This window comes from Castanea sativa, chromosome 2 (genome assembly GCF_040712315.1).
Source record: "Castanea sativa cultivar Marrone di Chiusa Pesio chromosome 2, ASM4071231v1".
Taxonomy (NCBI): Eukaryota; Viridiplantae; Streptophyta; class Magnoliopsida; order Fagales; family Fagaceae; genus Castanea; species Castanea sativa.
The window spans coordinates 12,944,514-12,965,209 of NC_134014.1; the positions used below are offsets into that span (position 1 = coordinate 12,944,514).

At 36.7% G+C, this 20,696-nt stretch overlaps 2 protein-coding genes across 3 annotated transcripts; both read left to right on the plus strand.

The window, feature by feature from the left end:
• The first annotated feature begins 1,532 nt into the window (after positions 1-1,532).
• Positions 1,533-8,378, plus strand: LOC142624678 (uncharacterized). Of its 2 annotated transcripts, none has more exons than XR_012842364.1 (13): positions 1,533-2,545; positions 3,169-3,589; positions 3,667-4,327; positions 4,598-4,638; positions 4,991-5,059; positions 5,291-5,391; positions 5,530-5,608; positions 5,953-6,051; positions 6,161-6,229; positions 6,357-6,429; positions 6,541-6,622; positions 6,958-7,052; positions 7,790-7,832. XR_012842364.1 is itself a non-coding variant. In XM_075798360.1 (13 exons), exons 1-13 carry the CDS (start codon positions 2,094-2,096, stop codon positions 7,905-7,907), a joined length of 2,337 nt encoding a protein of 778 aa, XP_075654475.1. In that variant the 5' UTR covers positions 1,533-2,093; the 3' UTR covers positions 7,908-8,378. The 2 variants fall into 2 exon arrangements, 1 of the variants encoding a protein (XP_075654475.1); XM_075798360.1 differs by having other exon boundaries at positions 6,357-6,406; positions 7,790-8,378.
• Positions 8,379-19,622: 11,244 nt separating this feature from the next.
• Positions 19,623-20,640, plus strand: LOC142624901 (uncharacterized). The gene has a single exon (XM_075798631.1). The coding sequence runs from the start codon at positions 19,623-19,625 to the stop codon at positions 20,355-20,357; it is 735 nt and encodes a 244-aa protein (XP_075654746.1). The 3' UTR covers positions 20,358-20,640.
• Positions 20,641-20,696: the final 56 nt, after the last annotated feature.

A 20,696-nucleotide genomic window follows, 5' to 3' on the forward strand; every position in this document is an offset into this window, starting at 1 on the left:
GTATTAACTTCTCGTGCCTAATTACATCCATTATCTAGCAAAACTAATCGTATTTCCAGCTATACATAAAACTAGAAGATCTGTATTGAAACCAAATAGGGGTGGCCTAAGTCAGTCCAAGGAACATGAGAATTAAGTATTTTAAGCCTAAAATTAAACAAAATTCATATAAATTTTTTGGGTAAATTACATTAGGTTTCATGACATGTAACCATACCAAGCTATGGACAACATGATGCTCCACTTTTAGGTTTATATTTGTATAAATATGATAGATAAGTCCGTGATTGACTCTTTCAAATGGAGTATTCTATTTTGAAAGAAATATTCTTGACTCATATTATGAGGAGCGGAGAGAATGACATTATTTTGAGTTATAGAGAAATAATATTATTCTTAAAAACATTTGCTAATGGAGATGAAAATGTCATTTTATCCATAGTTTGGGGAGTGCTTTGAGAAACCCTAGCACTGGTGTGTGGATCATGGTGCATATGTATCATATGTAAGATCCCTTGCAGTTGTGTTCTTTTTACCTCTTACATTATTGTTTTATTCATTATAATTTTTGAGAAAGAAGGAAAGAAAAAATATAAACAAATAATCAAATAAGTGACTGAAAAAATAGAGATGGATAGAATTGAGACAGTCGAGGTATGGCCACAATATTATCAAATAACTATTAGTAAAGATCAAAGTCACAATTTTATCTAATTGGAACTATATAACAATATGCTTAGTGATATAAAGTTATTGAGGTATTATGTTTTATTCTCTTTTCTGGAGAATGAAAAAAAGAGTGGCAGCTGACTTTAATTAACCAGTGATGAATCACTGTTCAATTTTAATGATTCATCATTGTCTATAAAAATTCAAGATTAAGGGTCCGTTTGGATACCGTTTATTTAGCTGAAAACTAAAAATAATAAAAAAATTTCTGTTCACGCGCTTGACCTTGTTTATAAGCCTAAAATCACTGTTTATGGACAATAAACAGTGCGCGAGACACTCCGCTTAAAAAAAAAAAAAAAGCAAAAAACGCAAAATTCAATCGCAACCTAAATTGTTGCATTGAGGTAATATATTATAATTGATGCATTAAATATGAATTCTGTCCATATAAAAATAAAATGATATTGCATCCATTATAATTTAACACTTATTAATAACAAATGGTTGACAAAAAATGCAAAACAAAAACCAGAATTTGCAGCTCAAAAGAATGAATAGTATAAGACCGGACAGATAGAGATGGAGTGGAAGTGTAAAAGAAAGAGGAGCGGAAATGAACCAATAGGAAGAGATTCTTACTTAAGAGAAAGTATAGAGACAAGAAATTCCCAACTCTCACAACAGTTCCTGTGGCTTTAAACGCGCCTCAAGTATTGGACCTATAGAAAAGAATCATGGAGCATTATTGGCTACGATTGTCCACGCGCTCCTTTATCACGTGGCTAAAACCATTCCCAATCTGTCTTGGAATATAAATAATAACATCTGGTCTAAATAGTTTAGATTCAGATGATAATGATGACATGGAAAGAGAGACACAAAGAGAGAGAGAGATGTAAAATGAGCAAAACCATAACCTAACAAAGAAGGAAGCTTTTGAAAGATGAAAAGGAACAGAGAGAGAGAGAGAGAGAGAGAGAGAGAAGCTAAAGTAGAGAACTCCTTGACCCCATCTCTTCAATTTTAGCAATTGACCAACACAGCTTAGAGAGAGAGTGAGAGTCAGAGATAAGACTTTATAGAGAGAGAAAGAGATTCACAAATTTCCATATCTTATTAATTCCAACCCCATACTTGTTCATATCTCTGAAATTTATCAACTGGGTCATTTTCAGAAGAGAGAGAGAGAGAGGCACGTGAATCTTCTAGATATGGTATCATTTTCCATAGTGGGTATTTTGCAGTATTTCACTGTATCTTGAAATTATATCAACTGGGTCTTGTTCAGAAAAAAAAGAGTGAGAGAAAGAGAGAGGCACATGAATCTTCTAGATACTGTGTTATTCCTAAGTGGGTATTTCACAGTCTAAAGACAGAAACAGAGAAAACAAAAAGATTGCATTTTTATCGAAAATCACAACATGGGTACCCCGCCAGCAGAGGAGCTTCTAAGGAAGATAGAGGAGCTAGAAGCAGGTCATGCCAATCTCAAAGAAGAGATGTCAAAGCTCGTTCTCTCAGGGAATGAACAACAACACCACCACCATCACCACCACCACAACCACAATCAGCAGAGGTCGCACTCTGTGTCCCCACAGCGCTCTGGTCCACAGCGTAGGCGAGCTGGTGCTTCAGGATTGGACAGTGGAGCTGGAGGAGTGTGGAAGAAGGCTGGTTCAACGTCGTTTCGGCATTCGTCGCCGTTACAGAGAGAGAGCCGGAGCGGTGAGCCTTCGAATGTGGATGTGAATGTGAGTGGTGGCGGTGGTGGGCCATCAGCTGTCAATTTCACTGATAGGCAGTACTTGAATATATTGCAGTCAATGGGACAGTCTGTACATATATTTGATCTTAATGGTCGTATCATTTACTGGTCAGTGGTTTTACTACCTTTTTTGGTTAATTAAGTTCTCTATTGCATGTTCTTTTATTGGTCTTTTGGTCATTTGGGTAGTGCTTTGTTTTTGCAGATTTTAATGGTATTTATTCGTTTGGGTATTGCTAGTTTTGAGAATGTTAGCAAAACTTAGGTACTGATTCTTAGATTCCTCAATTTAAATTCAATCATGCTGTTGCATTGACCAATGAACTACACTCTTGAATATAAGCATTGGTTGAATAAAATTAGGGAACCAAAGTTAGAGCACGAACTCTACCTAAGTTTTGCCATTTTCTTTTTCTTGTGTTTCAGTGTATGTTTGGTTTTATGTTGTGTTGAGTTGAGTTTTTATTGGGTGGTTGTTTGATTGCAATGCTTGCTGGAACTGTAGATTGATGGTGTGTTTATTGGAATTGAGAATTTGGGATTGACTCGGGATTGTGATTCTGAAATTGGGTTGGTACCAATGACAAACTCTGAACTTGAAATTGCATTTTAGCTACTTAATGAATGTATTTTTACATTGATATGTTATTTGTCTTATTGACTATATGGATAACAGCTTGGTTTACTTAATTTTCCAATTTGGTCCATTTGGGAATGTTCAATTTTGGCAGGAACCGAACTGCTGAGAATCTATATGGTTATTCTGCAGCGGAAGCCCTGGGCCAGGATGCCGTTGAACTTCTAATTGATCCCCAGAACTATGCCGCAGCAAATAATATAGTACATCGGGTCTCCTTGGGAGAAAGCTGGACTGGGCAGATTCCTGTCAAGAATAAGACGCGGGAGACTTTTTTAGCTGTTGCAACCAACACTCCGTTCTATGACGATGATGGTACTTTGGTTGGGATAATTTGTGTATCAAGTGATTCACGGCCCTTTCAAGAAATGAGGGTTCCGTTGACAGGTGTGATGCACTCGGAACCAGATTCTAGTTATGATCGTCCCAGAAGTGGTGTCTCAATCACAAATAAACTTGGTCTTGATCCTCAGCAGCCTCTGCAATCTGCAATTGCATCAAAAATTTCAAATCTGGTTAGTGTTTTTGTTTTCTCATGTTCCTGTGTTTTATTATAGTGTGGCATTTCTTGAATGTTAAACCACCAAAACAGGCATCCAAGGTGAGCAACAAAGTTAAGTCAAGAATTCGGACGGGAGAGAATAACATTGATCATGAAGGTGGGAGTGGCGATAGTCATCATTCTGATCATGCTTTCTCAGACACAGTTCTCTCTGACCATAGGGAGGATGCAACTTCTAGTGGAGCTAGCACACCCAGAGGAGATATACCTCCATCTCCTTTTGGTGTATTTTCTCATGGTGATGAGAAGTGGCCCGGAAAACCCTCCAGAGATTCTGGTGATGAGAGTGAAGGGAAACCTACCATTCACAAGATCATAACCTCAAAGGCAGAAGCATGGATGGGTAAGAAAGGGATATCATGGCCATGGAAAGGGAATGAGCGAGAAGGTTCAGATGCAAGGACTACCCGTTTTGCCTGGCCCTGGTTGCATAATGATCAAGAGAATGAATCAGTTCATCAGAAGCCTTCCTCTTCTGGGCCAAAATCAGAATGCCAGGCAAGTGAAAGTAACCGGCCTGGCAATAACGAGGCATCAGGGTCCTGGTCTTCATTTAATGTTAACAGCACAAGCAGTGCCAGTAGCTGTGGAAGTACCAGCAGTACTGTAAATAAGGTCGACTTGGATACTGACTGCTTTGACTATGAAATCTTGTGGGAGGACTTGACAATTGGAGAACAAATTGGGCAAGGTAATTTTATATTAAATGAACAGTATGTGCTTGTGAAATATGGACCCCCCCCCTCCCTCTCTTCAAATTCTGCCATTTAATTTAATGATGGTAAAGCATGTGACTGAATGGCAAGAATGTCAATGAGTGTAAGCAGTTATCCATTATTGATCTTTCCTATTTTTCCTTTGAATTCATGCTTCTTTGTCCATAAAATATGTACCATAATATGTTGCTTGGTCCCATACCAATCTGATTTTTTATTTTTTACTGAATTTTCTTCTTCTGCAGGTTCTTGTGGAACTGTATATCATGGTCTGTGGTATGGATCAGTATGTTCCTTGTTCTCTAGCTTTAGTTAACTTCAATTTCATGTGAATGCATAAATAAAAAACATGATTCCAATTATTTGAGATGAGATGCTGCAGCATTGACTTCTAAATAGGCAAGTCCAGGGCTTGTGTCCATAGGTTACGCATTGAGATTTCATCTCTGCATGTCATGCACATGAGGATACTGTGTTACATTAAATGTGGGTTACTAGACGCCACTATTCTACTCCTATAAACTGATGATTCTGTTGCATGAACTCAGATATTTTCTCCTGTTTCAATTACAAAAACAAGAAGCACAGTTGTGACTAGTCATCTTTATGTGGTTGAAATTGTATCCATGTTATTGCAGGATGTTGCAGTCAAGGTATTCTCCAAGCAAGAATATTCAGATGAGATATTGGTTTCCTTTAGACAAGAGGTTGGTTTTCTAGTTATCTTGTTATCATAGTTGCTCATGTAATTGGGACATAAAGTCATAAATGACATTTTCTGGACTCTTGTTCATATATAGAGCATGCTCCATATCTGGATTTTTCTTTGGTTTGTAACTTATACACACCCACCCGTATGCATGTCACATTTTTTCCATTTTTGGTGAGTACATTTTTTGTTGAAGACTGATGTCAAGATATGGTTTTTTGCTTTCAAGGTATCTCTTATGAAAAGACTTAGACATCCAAACGTTTTACTCTTTATGGGAGCAGTAACCTCAGCTCAACGTCTCTGCATTGTTACAGAGTTCCTCCCACGGTTCATCCTCAACTTCTCCTTTCAAAATACTATATTTCAAATCCTCTGTTTCATATTTCTTGTGTTCAAGAATGTTGTATGTGCTGAAGGATATTTCTTGTGTATATATATATATATATATATATTCTATCAATGCAGTGGAAGTTTATTTCGCTTACTGCAAAGGAATACATCCAAACTAGATTGGAGACGGCGTGTTCATATGGCTTTGGATATAGTGAGTTTTAAGTACTTTCTTGGTTTTTCATTTTTCTTATTTTTAAACAGCATATGGCTAGTGAGTTTTAAGTACTTTCTTGGTTTTTCATTTTTCTTATTTTTAAACAGTGAAGATCTCTACGTATGTTGAGCATAGTGGATGTCTTGGTTTGCGTCTGTTTTGTGCTATTGCTTTAATTTTTCAGTGATCCCTTTTGTGGTATTCTCAAGCATTCTGTTTGCATTGTTACTTTTATTCTAGATTTGGGTTGCAAGAATTTGTGTGCACAAGCTGGTCTACGGTCTTGTATTATCTTCTCCATAGTGATTTATTGACTGTTACATTGTCTAATCCTTCTACAGGCTCGTGGCATGAATTATCTTCATCATTGCAACCCACCAATCATTCATCGAGATTTGAAGTCTTCAAATCTTTTAGTTGATAAGAACTGGACTGTGAAGGTCTGCCTTTTATTATGGTGTATAATATATATATATATATATATATATTTTTTTTTTTTTTCCCCCCTATCAAGGCAAAGCATAATCTCATCGGTTGTCATCTGAACAGGTTGGTGATTTTGGTCTGTCACGTCTCAAGCATGAAACATATCTCACAACTAAGACTGGGAAGGGAACGGTATGAGCTAGCACTGAGTGATTTTTTCTTTATTGGTTATATCAATCTAATCCTTCTAAACTATCTTGCATGAATCTCCATAGAAATTTTCTGTTGACCTGCATTCTACTTTTTTCATGTTTTGTAGCCTCAATGGATGGCACCTGAAGTTCTTCGTAATGAACCTTCAGATGAGAAGTATGTTATGATCTCTAAGCTGGGTCAACATTTAACTTGACTTTGAATCTTTCCATTGAAGTGTTTCTTTTCTTCTCTTAAATCTCCAAAATTAAACGTACATTTCTTGATGCCTTAATTTTGGATACATTTAGGTCTGATGTGTACAGCTATGGGGTTATATTGTGGGAGCTTGCCACTGAGAAGATCCCATGGGATAATCTCAACTCAATGCAGGTATTGTTTTCATTTAGAAAATATCAGGACATTCTATCCAAAAAAAAAAAAAAAAAAAAAAAAAAAAAAGAAGAAGAAGAAGAAAATACCACTTTTCAAATTCTCGTGCAAGGTAAATATTGTGTTTAGAGTATATTCATCTCTGTTTTATCTGTGAGAGAATCTTTTTACACGTGACCAAACTGTTGTGACAAATTAAATTCCTCAGCACTCAAAAGTAGATAAATTTCCTGGCAATAAGTGAAAATTGTGTTCTCCGTGGGCTTTTTTATATGGCATTTCTAAACAACAAGAATGTGCTGCACATATGAGCAACTTTTTTAGGATACTTGCAGGTGATTGGAGCTGTAGGGTTCATGAACCAACGTTTAGAGATTCCTACGGATGTGGATCCACAGTGGGCTTCTATAATTGAAAGCTGCTGGCACAGGTGTTTATTCTCTTTATGCTTGTCACTTTGCCTGATTTTTATTACCTAGAGCCACAAAAAAGGTCATACCCAATGCACAAGGCTTTCTTTCTTTTGTGGGGTCTAGGTGAGGTGATTGTTAGGTAAGCCTTATCCCCAATTTTGGAGAGGCTAATTCCTTTATGTAGAGCCATAAATAAACTTTAATTATAAGCAATGGTACCCTTCAAAAGAAAAATTGGATTAAATTGACATTTAGATCAATGTCTACTAGATGCTTGTGCCTACTTTTATGTCAACTACTGGACATCTGCTTTGCGTTCTGGACATGCCACTCTATCCATTCCCTTAATATTATTTGATGATTTCTTTTTTAGCTGAAATTTGCTTCATAGCCTCTGAATGTGCTCATGCATGACAAGAAGCTATGACCCTTAGAGCTAAATAAATGATTCATATGACTGGAGCACAAAATATTTGGATTGGTTTTCTACTAGTGAGTTTACATATCTTCTGTATCCTATACAACTTTAGAAGGTCATGTCAGTTGCTTGGTTTTTCAATGGTGTGGTAGTTAGGCATGTTTGGGTTAGGATGTTATGGATTATGATAGGAATATGCTTGCGACAATGATCAAAGCAGTTGATTTATTCTTAACCTCATTTTCTGGAGTTTTTAGTCATTAAAACATTTTTTTTTTATCATTATCAACTTGCTAATCTGGGGAACATGCTGTTCTGAAACTTTGTCAAAATCAGTGATCCAGCAACCCGACCAACATTCCAGGAACTGTTGGAAAGGCTTAGAGAATTACAGAGACAATATGCCCTTCAATTCCAGGCAGCCCGTTCTGCAGCTGGAGATGGCGCTCAGTAGGAATTGTAGACCCAATGCATTGTGGCTTTGGATTTCATGTGCAATAGTGACACCTGATGCATTTTTTCACAAATATTTGCACCCATTATTGGCGAGCATGTGGTGACCACAGACTGCCTTGATCAGCCCGTGGCTTTCAAACCACAGAGTTGAAAGTCAAATCTATCCTTGCTTACCACTAGGCCAAATGAAGAGTGAAAAGAAAAGGAGAAAGAGTGGTTGTCATCCATTTGAGCTACCTAATTTTGGTGGTGATATGGGTTAATTGTGTGATGCTTGTTTATTTACTTGACATCATAAAGAAATCTTCATAATGCTGTGTAGTGGGAATCATGTTGGTTGGTATTATATGTCACCCAACTTGTGGTTTTATATGGAGAAATGTCAGGACCACTTCAACAAAAATTGTACAAAAGAAACACAATTTTACATTTGAGTAAATAGAGTGCCATCAATTACTTTCTTCACTTACATGATTACTAGTTTAGATCTTGTTGGGTCTCTATTTTGCCAGATTGAATTAGCTGCCTTGTCGTCTTTCGGCTTTTGCCAGATTGGATAGTATAGATGGGCATGCATGATTCCTTCCAGAGTCCGCGCACTTAAGTGCAAAGGGCTTTTGGACCCTAGGCGCAAAGCGCAAGAGCGCGCCTGATTGAAGTAAAGTGCATATTTTTAAAAAATAATTTAAAAAATTTAAAAATTATTATTAATGAGAAATGCAACAATCAAATGATCAAATTATCATATAAATTGAAATAAAACTTTTTATATAATTCATGTAACATTTAAATATGCCCTACTTTTGCAATTTTAACACAAAAATTGCAAGTCAAGTCATTTTATATTTTTGGATAAGCTAGATATTAATACTTCCATGTAATATCATTTCTTAAATCTCCTATATCTATAATGCCCTATGACTAATTAGTAATATTAGTTAATAATTTAATCACTTAATGACTATAACTCTGGAGGAATTAGTTTGCTATGATCAAAATCAACCACTAAAGTAACTAAACAATTACCACATATATTATATCATACATTTTTTTTTTCATGAATGAGCTAAGAATATGAGGACATTGCAACATGGTAATTGGTACCAAGGAGCTATGTGGGTTACTGTTTCAAGGAGAAAAAAATAAAAATGGAGAAGATCTGGGAGGTTGTGGGTTGGGTTTTAGGACAAGTTATACTCAAAATATTTTTTTTTGATAAGTAGTTTACACTAAAAATATACAAAATCAATGGTTTATATCAATTATGTCAAGATCCTATAGCTTTTACTTAGTTTTGGTTTTTTTTTTTGTTTGAAAAATATAAAAAAGCTCAAAAAAGCATGCTTTGAGCTTTTTGAAAAAGCGCGCCTAAAGCATGCTCCTTTGAATGAGCTTAGCTTTTGAGGCAAAAAGCGCTGGAACCTTAGGGCTTCGAGTTTTGAGCTTAAGCGCGCTTAAAGCACGTTTTTAACAACACTGCCAGAGTCAGCTTTTACATTTTACTATTGCTATTTTAAATTAAGTTACCATGAAATGCACAGTGGTGTTGGGACGTTGCAGTGTGATTTGTTGAAAGAAGACAGGTTCTCCAGCAAAGCAGCAAATGATATGGTATTAATCTATTAATCCTCCCTACAATAGTGAGCATTTGAATTGGCTTATTTGTTGAAAGTGGTGTATAAATAAGTTGGAAGTACAAAAAATAAAATAAAGCCCCTGTTTATTTGCTTTTATTGGGTTGTTTACTTAAAAAAGTGGGAATTTTCTAATTTGCTGAAAGTGGTGTAGAAATGAGCAGGGTGTTAAAAATAAGCAGTTATTTTCTTTTGTTTGGTGAGTTAGAAAAAGAAAGAATAGTGTTGGGGTATCTTTTATAGTGCTTCATGTTTATAGTTCACAAATCACCTTCCACTCCCTGACTATGTAAACAAAAAAGAGCAAAAGCAAGTTAAAATGTTGAGGCTTACAAGGTGCAACTGCAACAAACGAAGAAGCCTAGCAAACAGCCGAAGCCAATGCACGCTTAAAAACACCGAAAAAGAGAGAGAAACAGAAAAAGAAAAGAACAAAAAGTCATGTTAAAGGACAATTGTATGGTACACTATTTTGTAGGGGTATTAGTGGTAGAGATGCCAATATGGTGGTGCCGGATCGGATCATAAAGGTCTCGTTCCCATCTTGTCTCCTCCTTGGGGCAGAGAAAATCCATTCAAAGTGGGCACAAGTTAGGTTGAGCTGGGACTAATGAAGACATATTATCGTTAATGAGATGGCATCAATGTTGATAAGAGAGAAGGGGGAAGAGTTGTTGCAAGAGTATTAAGAAAGAAGGATAAGTATTTGGAGCCATTAAATTGTTAATTTTGATATTAATTGAGAAGTTGATTTTCTTTGGCAAACCCATTTTTAGAAAAATTTCACTCTTGAACTTCAATGACATCTCCTCCTGAAACTCCTTATGAACTACTCACATTTCATGGGAAGAGATATGAACCATCAGTTATATGAAATGAAGATGAGGGTCTTCTCCAAAACTCACTAAACATGCTCCACATTTTTCCATCAAAGGCCATTTGATCATCTTCTAAAATTAAATTATGGGTTGAAATGGAGTGTCTAAATAAGTTTAAGACTTTTTAGGTGTACATTACAAATATTTTTGGATCCCATTCATGGTCTAGCTTAATAAACATGAAACGTTTTCAAAAATGAGAAAACAGTCAACACCACCTCGGGCTTCTAAATGACAACAGCCAATCTTGATACGCATGGTCTTGAAGTTTTCATTGGGCCTTTATTTTGGTTTCTAAAGAGAAGATATTAATGGGGCAGTGGGGTTCAATCTCAAACCCATAAGGGGGACTAGACCAGGTTATGCCACCAAAAATTCTAACAACATTACTAAGAGCATTCACATTGGTGGTGCTAAATAGCTATATTGCAATTTTTAACACCACTAAATACCAAAATGTGCCCTATAATAGTGAAGCCAAAACTATATTTCTTGGCTTCACAGCTATAGTGCATAGCTATTTTTGGCTGTGCACTGTAGTTGAATGGTAATTTTTTTTATTTGTGCGTTCACACGACTTTTGATTATTTTACTAATTTTTATTTTTTATTTTTATTTTTCTGCTTTTCATTTGTTCTCTGTGTCTCTCTCCTCACTCCCTCTCTATCTGCTTCTCTCTTCCTTCACACCAATTTGCACGGGCCTCACTACCACAAACCCATTGTCGTCGACTCACGCTTCAATCAGCCATCACCGCCGACCCACGCTCCGCCGTCGACCCATGCTCCATCACATTTTATTTTTCTTTCTTCCTCAACTCCTCATCGGCCCAACTCCCCTACCCCACATCGTGACCCACACTGACCCATCTTGCCCTCGTCGCCGACCCAAGCCTGAAGCCCCAAGTCCCAAGTCCCAAGCCCCAAGCTTACCCACATTGACCCATCTTGGCCTCTCTTCTTTGTTTGGGTAACCAAAGAGTTTCAAAGCTTGCTTGCTAATTTACAGGTGAGTTATCTCTATCTTCTTCATCATGTAATGCTTAGGTTTTTTGATTTGGGGATTTTGCTTCTAGTCTACTAGAATTGGAAAGATAATTTTTTTTGTTTTTGCTCCTCGCCAATTTCTGTTTGTTGATGATAAATGTCATGTTGGAAATTGTTTTGGGAATTTTCTGATTGTAGGAAAGTTTATGTTTTTGTTTCTAATGTATTGGTGTAAATGTTAGTTTGAGAATTTTCTGTGTGCAGGGAAGGCTACTTTTTTTTTTTTTTTTTGTTTCTGATTTATTTCAGTATAAATTTGCAGGGAATTAGAATGATAAATTTTTCTGTTTTTGCTTCTTACCGATTTTCTGTTTGTTGATTCTAATTTATTACAATAAATGTCATGTTGGAAATTTTTTTGGGAATTTTTTGGTTACAGGGATGTTCATATTTTTTGTTTCTAATGTATTGATGTAACTGTTAAAGCATCCACATCCGTGGGTGCAAATTTTCCTTCTATTTTGCACAGAAAAATCTACTTTTTCTATTTTACACATCCAATTTTACAAAACAACCATGTCAGTTTATCTATTCTACACATTTATTCAATAAAATATTCATTTTTTTTACCATTTTTTATTATTCTCTCCCTCACTGCCCTCTCTCTCACAAACCCAACACGCAAAGGAAAGTAGCAGTTTTTTTCGTCGGCGTGCGAGCTCCGTTGTTTTCATCGACATCTGGTTCTGGAGGTCCGGTGATCGAAATGGAGAGAAAACTGGATCGGTCTTCTTATGCTCCTCTTAGCATTGAAGATCCAAGTCCTTCAAGCTTTTTTTGTTGTTAGCCTCAAGTTGGATGCTCTAAGATTCTAGTAAAAAAAGATTCATGCCAGCCTTAAGCTCAACCAAAAATGGATCAAAACCCACGAGATTCTAGGCGACAGACCCGTCGGAGAACTCCGTTCGTGTTGTAGGCGACGGACTTGTCCGGCGACTTGGCTTGCTCGACCTCATTCTCATCGGCGGTGGTGGCAGTTGGCGGAAGCTAGAGGTCGAAAGATTGATGAGATGAGAGAAAGAGAGAGCTGTGCTGTGCGCTTGAGAGAGAGGGAGGTGAGAGTTAGGTAGAGAGGAAAGAGAAAAAATTATTAAGATATTAAATACACATGCTATAGTAACCGTGTAAATTTGCACGATTACTGTAGCAACGTGCATTAATACACAAGTTTACACCGACTAATGTGGGTGTTTTTTTTTGCTCAAAATGTGTAAAATTAGTGACTTTTTCCATTTTGTACATTTATGCACATACTAATGGGAATGCTCTTAGTTTAGGAATTTTCTGTGTGTAGGAAAGTTTACATTAGATGATTATTTGCTATCATGACGATTGAGAAATTGTTTTAGTAAAAAAAAAAATTGTATAAGTATAATTTGGGGTTAAAAAAATTACTTGTTACACTAGACGGTTATTTGCTATCATGTGGCGGCAGCGGCAGCGGTGGTGGCATCGGTGGTGGTGGCGATGGCAATAGTTGTGATTGTTGTTTATTGTAGTAGATATATTATTTTATTGTAGTGGATATATTATTTTATTGTGATGTTTATATTATTTTATTGTGTTGAAAGCTGAAATAGATCCATTGATGTTGGATGTTTAGTAAAGTGAGTAGGGATAAAATAGTTTTTTTGTGGTGCCAAATAGCTAAAAAAATAGCTCCACCAATGTGGATGCTCTCAACACTATGAGATTTTGTATCAAAGTCACTCGGGGTATAGTGCTAAAATGATAAATATTGGCATCCCACCTCAAAATTTTTACTTCTCTTTTGGTATTAAGTAAAACAAGAATCATCAATACCAAAAAAAAAATAGCATGCAATTATGCAAACACGATTCATTACACAAAAACATGGTTTTAGACGCTTCCACTAACGAAATTATATCTGTAAGTGTACGGGATGCTACTTCCCCTCAAGCCCATTGTTCATAAAACCCATCACAATGATGTCACGTGTGCAAGGCCTTGGACTTGTTGGGCCTCGGGTCTTGGGACATCATGCGTGAATGTGTGTACTGTTGGGCCTACAAACTTGGTCCAGGCAAGCCTTGTCGCCCATTTAAAGCCCAGAAACCGTAATGAAGCCATTATGACATGAACGGCGAAGTTGAGACCTTGCCTAGGTGGGGAATGCAATTTCCTGGGAAGGTGAGTCCCAAGATGCTCGGTATTGCCTTGGAAGTATCGCTGCCAGACAAATCTTCTAATGTGGGAACCAGTTCCAATGCCACTCTTACCGCCTCCCACTCCCAACTAAACACCCACTTAAAGATAATAACATTGGACCTCCTTTCCCACTCACCATGAAAGTAATCATAACCCTTCCACTAGTCTTGAGCTATAAATAAGAGATGAGAATGAAGAAATGAGGTTGACAATCTTAGAGAGAACACTGGGAAAAGAAAGTGGTTATTTTGAGAGAAAGGAAGCAACTCTGTGAGGCCTAGAGAAGAGTTGAGAAAATAAGTGTAATTGAGTGGTCGAGCACAGAATCACCCATAGTAGGAAATCCAAAGCCCACAATACAAATAGATTGTGAACCCAAATAGAGGTTGAGCCCAATAACCATATTTTGGGTATGCACAGTAAGCATTAACCATTTCATATTGCAATAGCATGCAAATGATTCTAACAAAATTTGAAAACCCAAATTCCTGTAAATATATCCTCCAATGGCTCTCTATCGAAGCAAATGTCGAATGGCAGCTCAGCCAAATTTGGGACTATCTGTTCTAGATATTGATAAATAAATATATTGTAAGCTTTTGGAAGCCAAAGGCATATGTATATTAGAGAATGGATTTAAATAGTAGGCACTATACTCTAGCTCATTTGCAATTATGTCAATTTCAAGTGCCTTGATACAGCAGCAAGTTCTTTCTCCCTCCAACAAATAAAATACCATCTTTGCTTGAAATACAGCCACAAAAAAATTGATATAATAGAAGATAGTGAACTGAAATTTTAATTAATAAAACTTCGTGCTGCAATCCATCCCCAATTAACAAAGTAAAAAAAAAAAAAAAAAAATTCCAGATTTGACCTGTATCAAGTAGTGAATACGGGTTTAGAAATAAATATGGCTTAATTTACAATCATATTACCAATATGCCCAAAATTCCAGGATGATGAATCTTTTTATTTTTATTATTTTGTATTATTTTTTACAAAAAATTATTATTGTTGTTAAGTCACACATGATTTGGATTGTGAACTTATAACCTCATCCTCCATCTAAAATTTATAAGGAAAGCAGGTAATAATTGAGTTAGAGCTCATTCGCGATTCTAAGATATTAGTCTTACAGCTATGATAACGTAGCAAACACAGTGGAAATAAACATCCCATCTCACGTGAAGGAAAAAAAAAGTCTATTTAAGAATGGGAAAACAATATTGTGATTGTATCAAAATGATATAAATGAGTCATATGACCAAAAATGGAGAAGGTATCTTGCGTGCCCACTCTCTATGGAACGGGCCACTCACAAACAAGTGGATTCTGCCCAGTGGCAACTTAATGCATTTGTGGTTTGAGGCGAAAACTGATTATCTTGTTTTAAATGCAAAATTACTACTAATTGACGTTAGTTATGTAGATTTTTTTTTAAAATTTTTTTTACAGAAAGTTTATGTACAAAAAAAAATTTGACAAAACTTTTCACACTTGTTGATGTTGTAGATTGATAGCGGTAAGTAAAAAAGTAATGTTAATGGTGGACCTAAATAAAAACTAGTATAAGTTTGCCAACTCAACTATTGTGAAAATGTTGTGAATTTTTTTTGTTGTTGTATTGCTCTCTATTTTTTTTTTAGAAGTGCAAATTCACAATATTTTTCACAACAAATACTAGGTGTTAAGTTGCTTCTTGTTTTCTATTTGAACCTACTATTATAATTATTTTTTTGTCATCAATAGCATGCTATAACAATGTATTTGTTGTAAAAGTGTAGTGAAAAATGTTATGGATGAAGTATTTCTCTATCTTTTTTGTTTGTTTCTCATTTGATGAAAAAATATTATTTTATTTATTGATTATAAATAATCCTATTGGTTAAAATTTGGGAGTGTTTATTTTTTTACTTGGAGCCTTAGGCCACGGCATCTATTGTTTTTAAGCATCCAGCCAGCACTAGTAGGGATGGCCATGGGTAGGGTATGGATCGGGTATACCCATACCCTACCCGAAAAGTTTGCCCATGGATACCCGAATATCAATACCCATTAATATCCATACCCGAATCTTACCTGGATTTATTATCCATGGATATCCATACCCTACCCGAAACTCGAAACTCATTTAATTTTTTTTTAATCCAAATCATTTTAAGTTAAAAATTAACCAATTACTTTATCTTAAATAAGAAAAAAACTAATCAATAAAAAATTATTGATTAGTTTGTATCTGCTTCTTTTTTCTTTTTTTTTTCTTTTTTTTTTTAGATAGAGATTGAAATTTTATTAGATAAAAAAAATAAAAAAATAAAAACTCACTCTCTCTAAATTAAACCAAAACCATCTTCTTCTTCTTCCTTAAAATTAAACCTGCTCTATGAACTTCTCCATGGTTCCCGGGAAACAAACAGAAACTGATATTTTCTCTTTTCTTTTCTTTTTTTGTGCTTTGATCGGGGATCGGAATTTTCTCTCTGATCTGAAATCAGACTCTTTTAATTTATATGTTTGCGTAACTAACTCTGTGTGTGTGCATTTTGGTTTCAGTTTTTTCTTTTTTTTTCTAGGCAATGCTAAAACATGCATCTGCAATTAGAATCGGAATATTCGCATTTCTTTCAAAGCTTATTGGATGGAAGTTGAAAAAAGAAAAATATACGCACTTGTTCGTGGAAGGAACTCTTTTTTATTTTTAAAGATATACCGAGCTTGATATTTTAGTGGGTGGGCCCGGTGAGCCCAACTTGAAATTTACACCGTTTACCAGGAAAAACAGCTATAAAATACAAACCAGATCTCACTTCAGAGTACTAGTATTTTCATGGATTTGGCCTTTGGTCCTGAAGACTTCGTCTTCTTCTTCTGGTCGTCCATGGTAGCTGTGGGGTTCGAAATCTTAACCATGGAAGAGAGAGAGAGAGAGAGAGAGAGAGAGAGAGAGAGAGAGAGAGAACACAGAGAGAGTGACGGTGAGGAGAGCCGTAGACTGAAGAGCTCTGAGAGAGTGAGAGTGTCGGTGAGTATTGAGGAGAGGCAGAGAGAGTGTGAGTGACGGTGAGTGAGTGAGGTTTAGGTTTTTTATTTTTTTTATTATACGGGTCGGGTTTGGATAATATCCATTACCTACCCGAACAATTCGGGGAATATCCATACCCTACCCGGTTAAGTTCTACCCATGAAGAATCGGGTATTACTCGGAACATTTAGATCGGGTAGAGTTGGATATCCATTACCTAATGGGTATGGCCATCCCTAAGCACTAGTTCTGCTTCATAAAGCCGGCGCATGAGATGATTTTTGCCAAAAATGAGTTCATCCATTTTAATTGTAGGCAGCTGCATGTAAGCACATGCCATTAATTTTGCTGTTTTGCGAACACAGACATGGTGGTCTCAAGAATGTGGTTGGGCTTATGACATTGGCTTTAGCATGTGCTTATGATTACGGCAAGAGTCAACTATTAATTGCACCATAGTTTGACCCATATGTAACTAAAGCAAAACTTAAGAAGTTTACCTAGTGATCGAACACAATTCAGAAGATTTGTTTTTTTAATAAAAGTAAATGCTATTCAAGAAAAAGAATAAGAAAAAGAAGACAAATGGTATGCAGTATGCACTAATTTTAGCATTAGCATTAGCATTGGGCTCAACAAATAAAACTTTTACAATAAACATGGCTAAACTCCAGTTTGCATCAACTCAACAATTTGTAGACCAAATTTATTTATGAACAGTACCTCAATTCAAGTATTGAGACATTGTTCATGAACAGAACACCAACAAATAATTTCATATTTCTCTCTCTCTCTCTCTCTCTCTCTCTCACACACACACACACACACACCTTAGACCACCACAGTCCATCCTTACCACAGACCACAATTAATCTATCCTCAACAACCACAAAATTCGACCACTAGCGATCCTAGTAGACTTTCTCAAGACCCTCCTTACATATCAGTGAGCCCACTATCTTTGTTCATGTATGTCGCCATCACATGCAGCAGTTCCCAACACCATACATGATTGAGTGAGTTGTGATTTTCTGGATGCATGCAAGTTGAACGAGGAAATCAAATTGGATCGATGCAGGTTGTACGGGAAAGATTGGGTTTTTTTTTTTTTGCAGGTTGAATGTGTTGCGGATATTTTTGAGTTGATGCGGGGTGAATGGAAAAATCAAATTAGTGTAATTCGAGTTGTGATTTTGGGTCTTGGAGTGTAAATGTGTAATGAAAAATGAAAAAATATTTAAATGAAATAGAGATTGAACAGAGAGCTTGATGTCAGTATACTGTATATGTAAATAATGATAGAAAAAGTGGAATTTTTATGTTAGATTTTGCCAGAACTTTATTGAACCTAAACTAATGGTCTAATTAGTCCTTCTATAGTGTCCCCCCTTCTCATAAATAAACTTATTAATAAAACATATCGATACTTTCATATCCATTCAAGCATTCACTTCTATAGATAAATAAACATATTTAAAAAAACATAGATATTATCATATCCATTCAAGCATGTCAAGCAAAAGTGACATCAAGAATGCTCTGACCATGCTACGATTTGGACCTGTACTACACATTTAAAAAATGTTAACTTGTAATCGCGGAAGGACATTGGAAATATAGAGCTCAACTTTCACAGTATGCATAAAAATGAACATAGGAGGCAAAGCAAATACTCAAAAGTACTCAGAGAACAAACTCCATTAACATAGAATAGAAGGGGCCATTGTAGTCAAACACACACACACACATGTGACGTGTACGCATAAACTTATAAGCTACTCGAGATATCAAATCACATAATCAAGGTTTATATATCCGGACTCCACTTGTGTTAGCTTGCCAGGAAAGGACCAGACTTAGCACATGATTTTGCTGTTTATGATAGTCAGTCTATGGACATCTCCATGTTCTTGCTTTATGACAATTTTGGCACGTACTATAAGAGGCTATGTTCTCCTAACACATCTGCTTTAATTTAATCTATAAAGCTTTTTTATAACCCAAAAAAAAAACCTTTACTTGTGTTTATACTTGGATCATATATATATTTTACAGTCTATTCAAAGCTCGAAAAATGAAAGAAGGTAGGTTGACTAGCATAAAATTTTAGTTATTTTTATTATAAACAGATCTACTACATATACAAGTTAGGACATCGCCTACAAAATTATATATGATTAATTCTCATTAGTCTATTGAGGATCTATAGGTGATTCCAAAGTTTTGGAATAACTAAGGCTTGATTATTGTTGTAATTAAAGTTTGACTTTGTCACAATATAGGCCAAGAGCCTTGGAGCTTAGAAAGAAATATAGGTAAAAAACTCAAAATAATAAGATTTTGACTCGAAAATTTTGGTTTAGTTTTGTTAAGAATGCAGTTAAAAGCCATAGTGGGGTTTTCAATTTCATATTCATTAACCCAAGCAAACCAAAGACAATTCATTCTAATAACTCCTATATGTATATATACCTTCTAACTAAAATTAATTCCATTTGTTTGTGAACAACAGGCTTCAGGAACGTTGGGATGGGTTTTTCTGACTTTGGAGAGTTTGGGCTTGGGAAAAGAAATTTCGGCTTAAGTCAACTGATTAGAGTCAGTCATTTGGGTCCGGTCAGTGACGGTGGGCGTCATGTTCGTACCTTTCAGAAGTAGTTGGCAGATGAGGCTATTGGCTACTTCAATATTAATGAGTTCACCGGCCAATATGCCAATTATCATTTATTTTCCCAAACCAGTTGAATATTCAGCCATTCATTAAGCATTTCTTAGTTGGCCAAAATCGAACGTACAGAAATGTGAAGAAAATTGAGAACACCTTTAACTACGTGCATTAATGTTGTTGTCCGTATTTGACACTATAAAAGCTACTAATACTCTTTGCTAATCTGTTAGCTCAGCAAACATATCCTTTCTTTCTTGTACCGGTATTTGTTTCCTCTTATTCTAGAAAAGAAAATGGGGAAGCTTTCTAAGTACTTTGGTGTGATTTTGGTATTGTTAGTGATAGCTGTATGGACAATAGAATGTAGGAAAATTGAAAAAGATACATTTTTTGATGGCATAGGAGGTGGAGGAGGCGTTGGGGGTGGTGGAGGAGGGGGAGTTGGAGGAGGTGGTGGTGTTGGGGGAGGAGTTGGAGTTGGTGTTGGTGGGGGTGCAGGCGGTGGCATTGGAGGTGGAGGTGGGGGTGGTGCAGGTGGGGGTGCAGGCGGTGGCATTGGAGGTGGAGGTGGTGCTGGTGGGGGTGCAGGTGGAGGCATTGGAGGTGGAGAAGGTGGTGGTGTAGGAATTGGAGGTGGGTCTGGTGGTGGAGTTGGTGGGGGTGCAGGTGGTGGCATTGGAAGTGGAGGTGGTGCTGGCGGGGGTGCAGGTGGAGGCATTGGAGGTGGGTCTGGTGGTGGTGTAGGAATTGGAGGTGGAGCTGGTGGGGGTGCAGGTGGTGGCATCGGAGGTGGAGGTGGTGCTGGCGGGGGTGCAGGTGGAGGCATTGGAGGTGGGTCTGGTGGTGGTGTAGGAATTGGAGGAGGAGTTGGTGGGGGTGCAGGTGGTGGCATTGGAGGTGGAGGTGGTGCTGGCGGGGGTGCTGGTGGAGGCATTGGAGGTGGGACTGGTGGTGGTGTTGGTGGGGGTGCAGGTGGTGGCTTTGGAGGTGGTGGTGGTGCTGGAGGGGGTATTGGTGGTGGATTTTAAACCAAAAGTTAAAGTTTAAATCTTGGAATGTAATGTAATGTAGTACCATGCTAGTGCCATGGATATTGCTTTAAAGTTAAAGCAATTGAAATAAATTGAAGAGCAAGAGCTTTCTCAATAGCTTCCCTCACTTTGTCCATGCAAATTATAATTCTTAAGTTCCAAATAATCGTATGAAGCAGGGATGGAGTCTGGATATTGATTGAGAGGCTGATGTATGATTTTTTTTTTTTTTTAAGGAAATACAATAATTCATTAAAATTCCATGAATCCTTATGAGATTTTTGTTTTGTTTTGGTTTTTTTTTGAAAGGTTAAAAAAATGGGCTTCTTGTTAGAT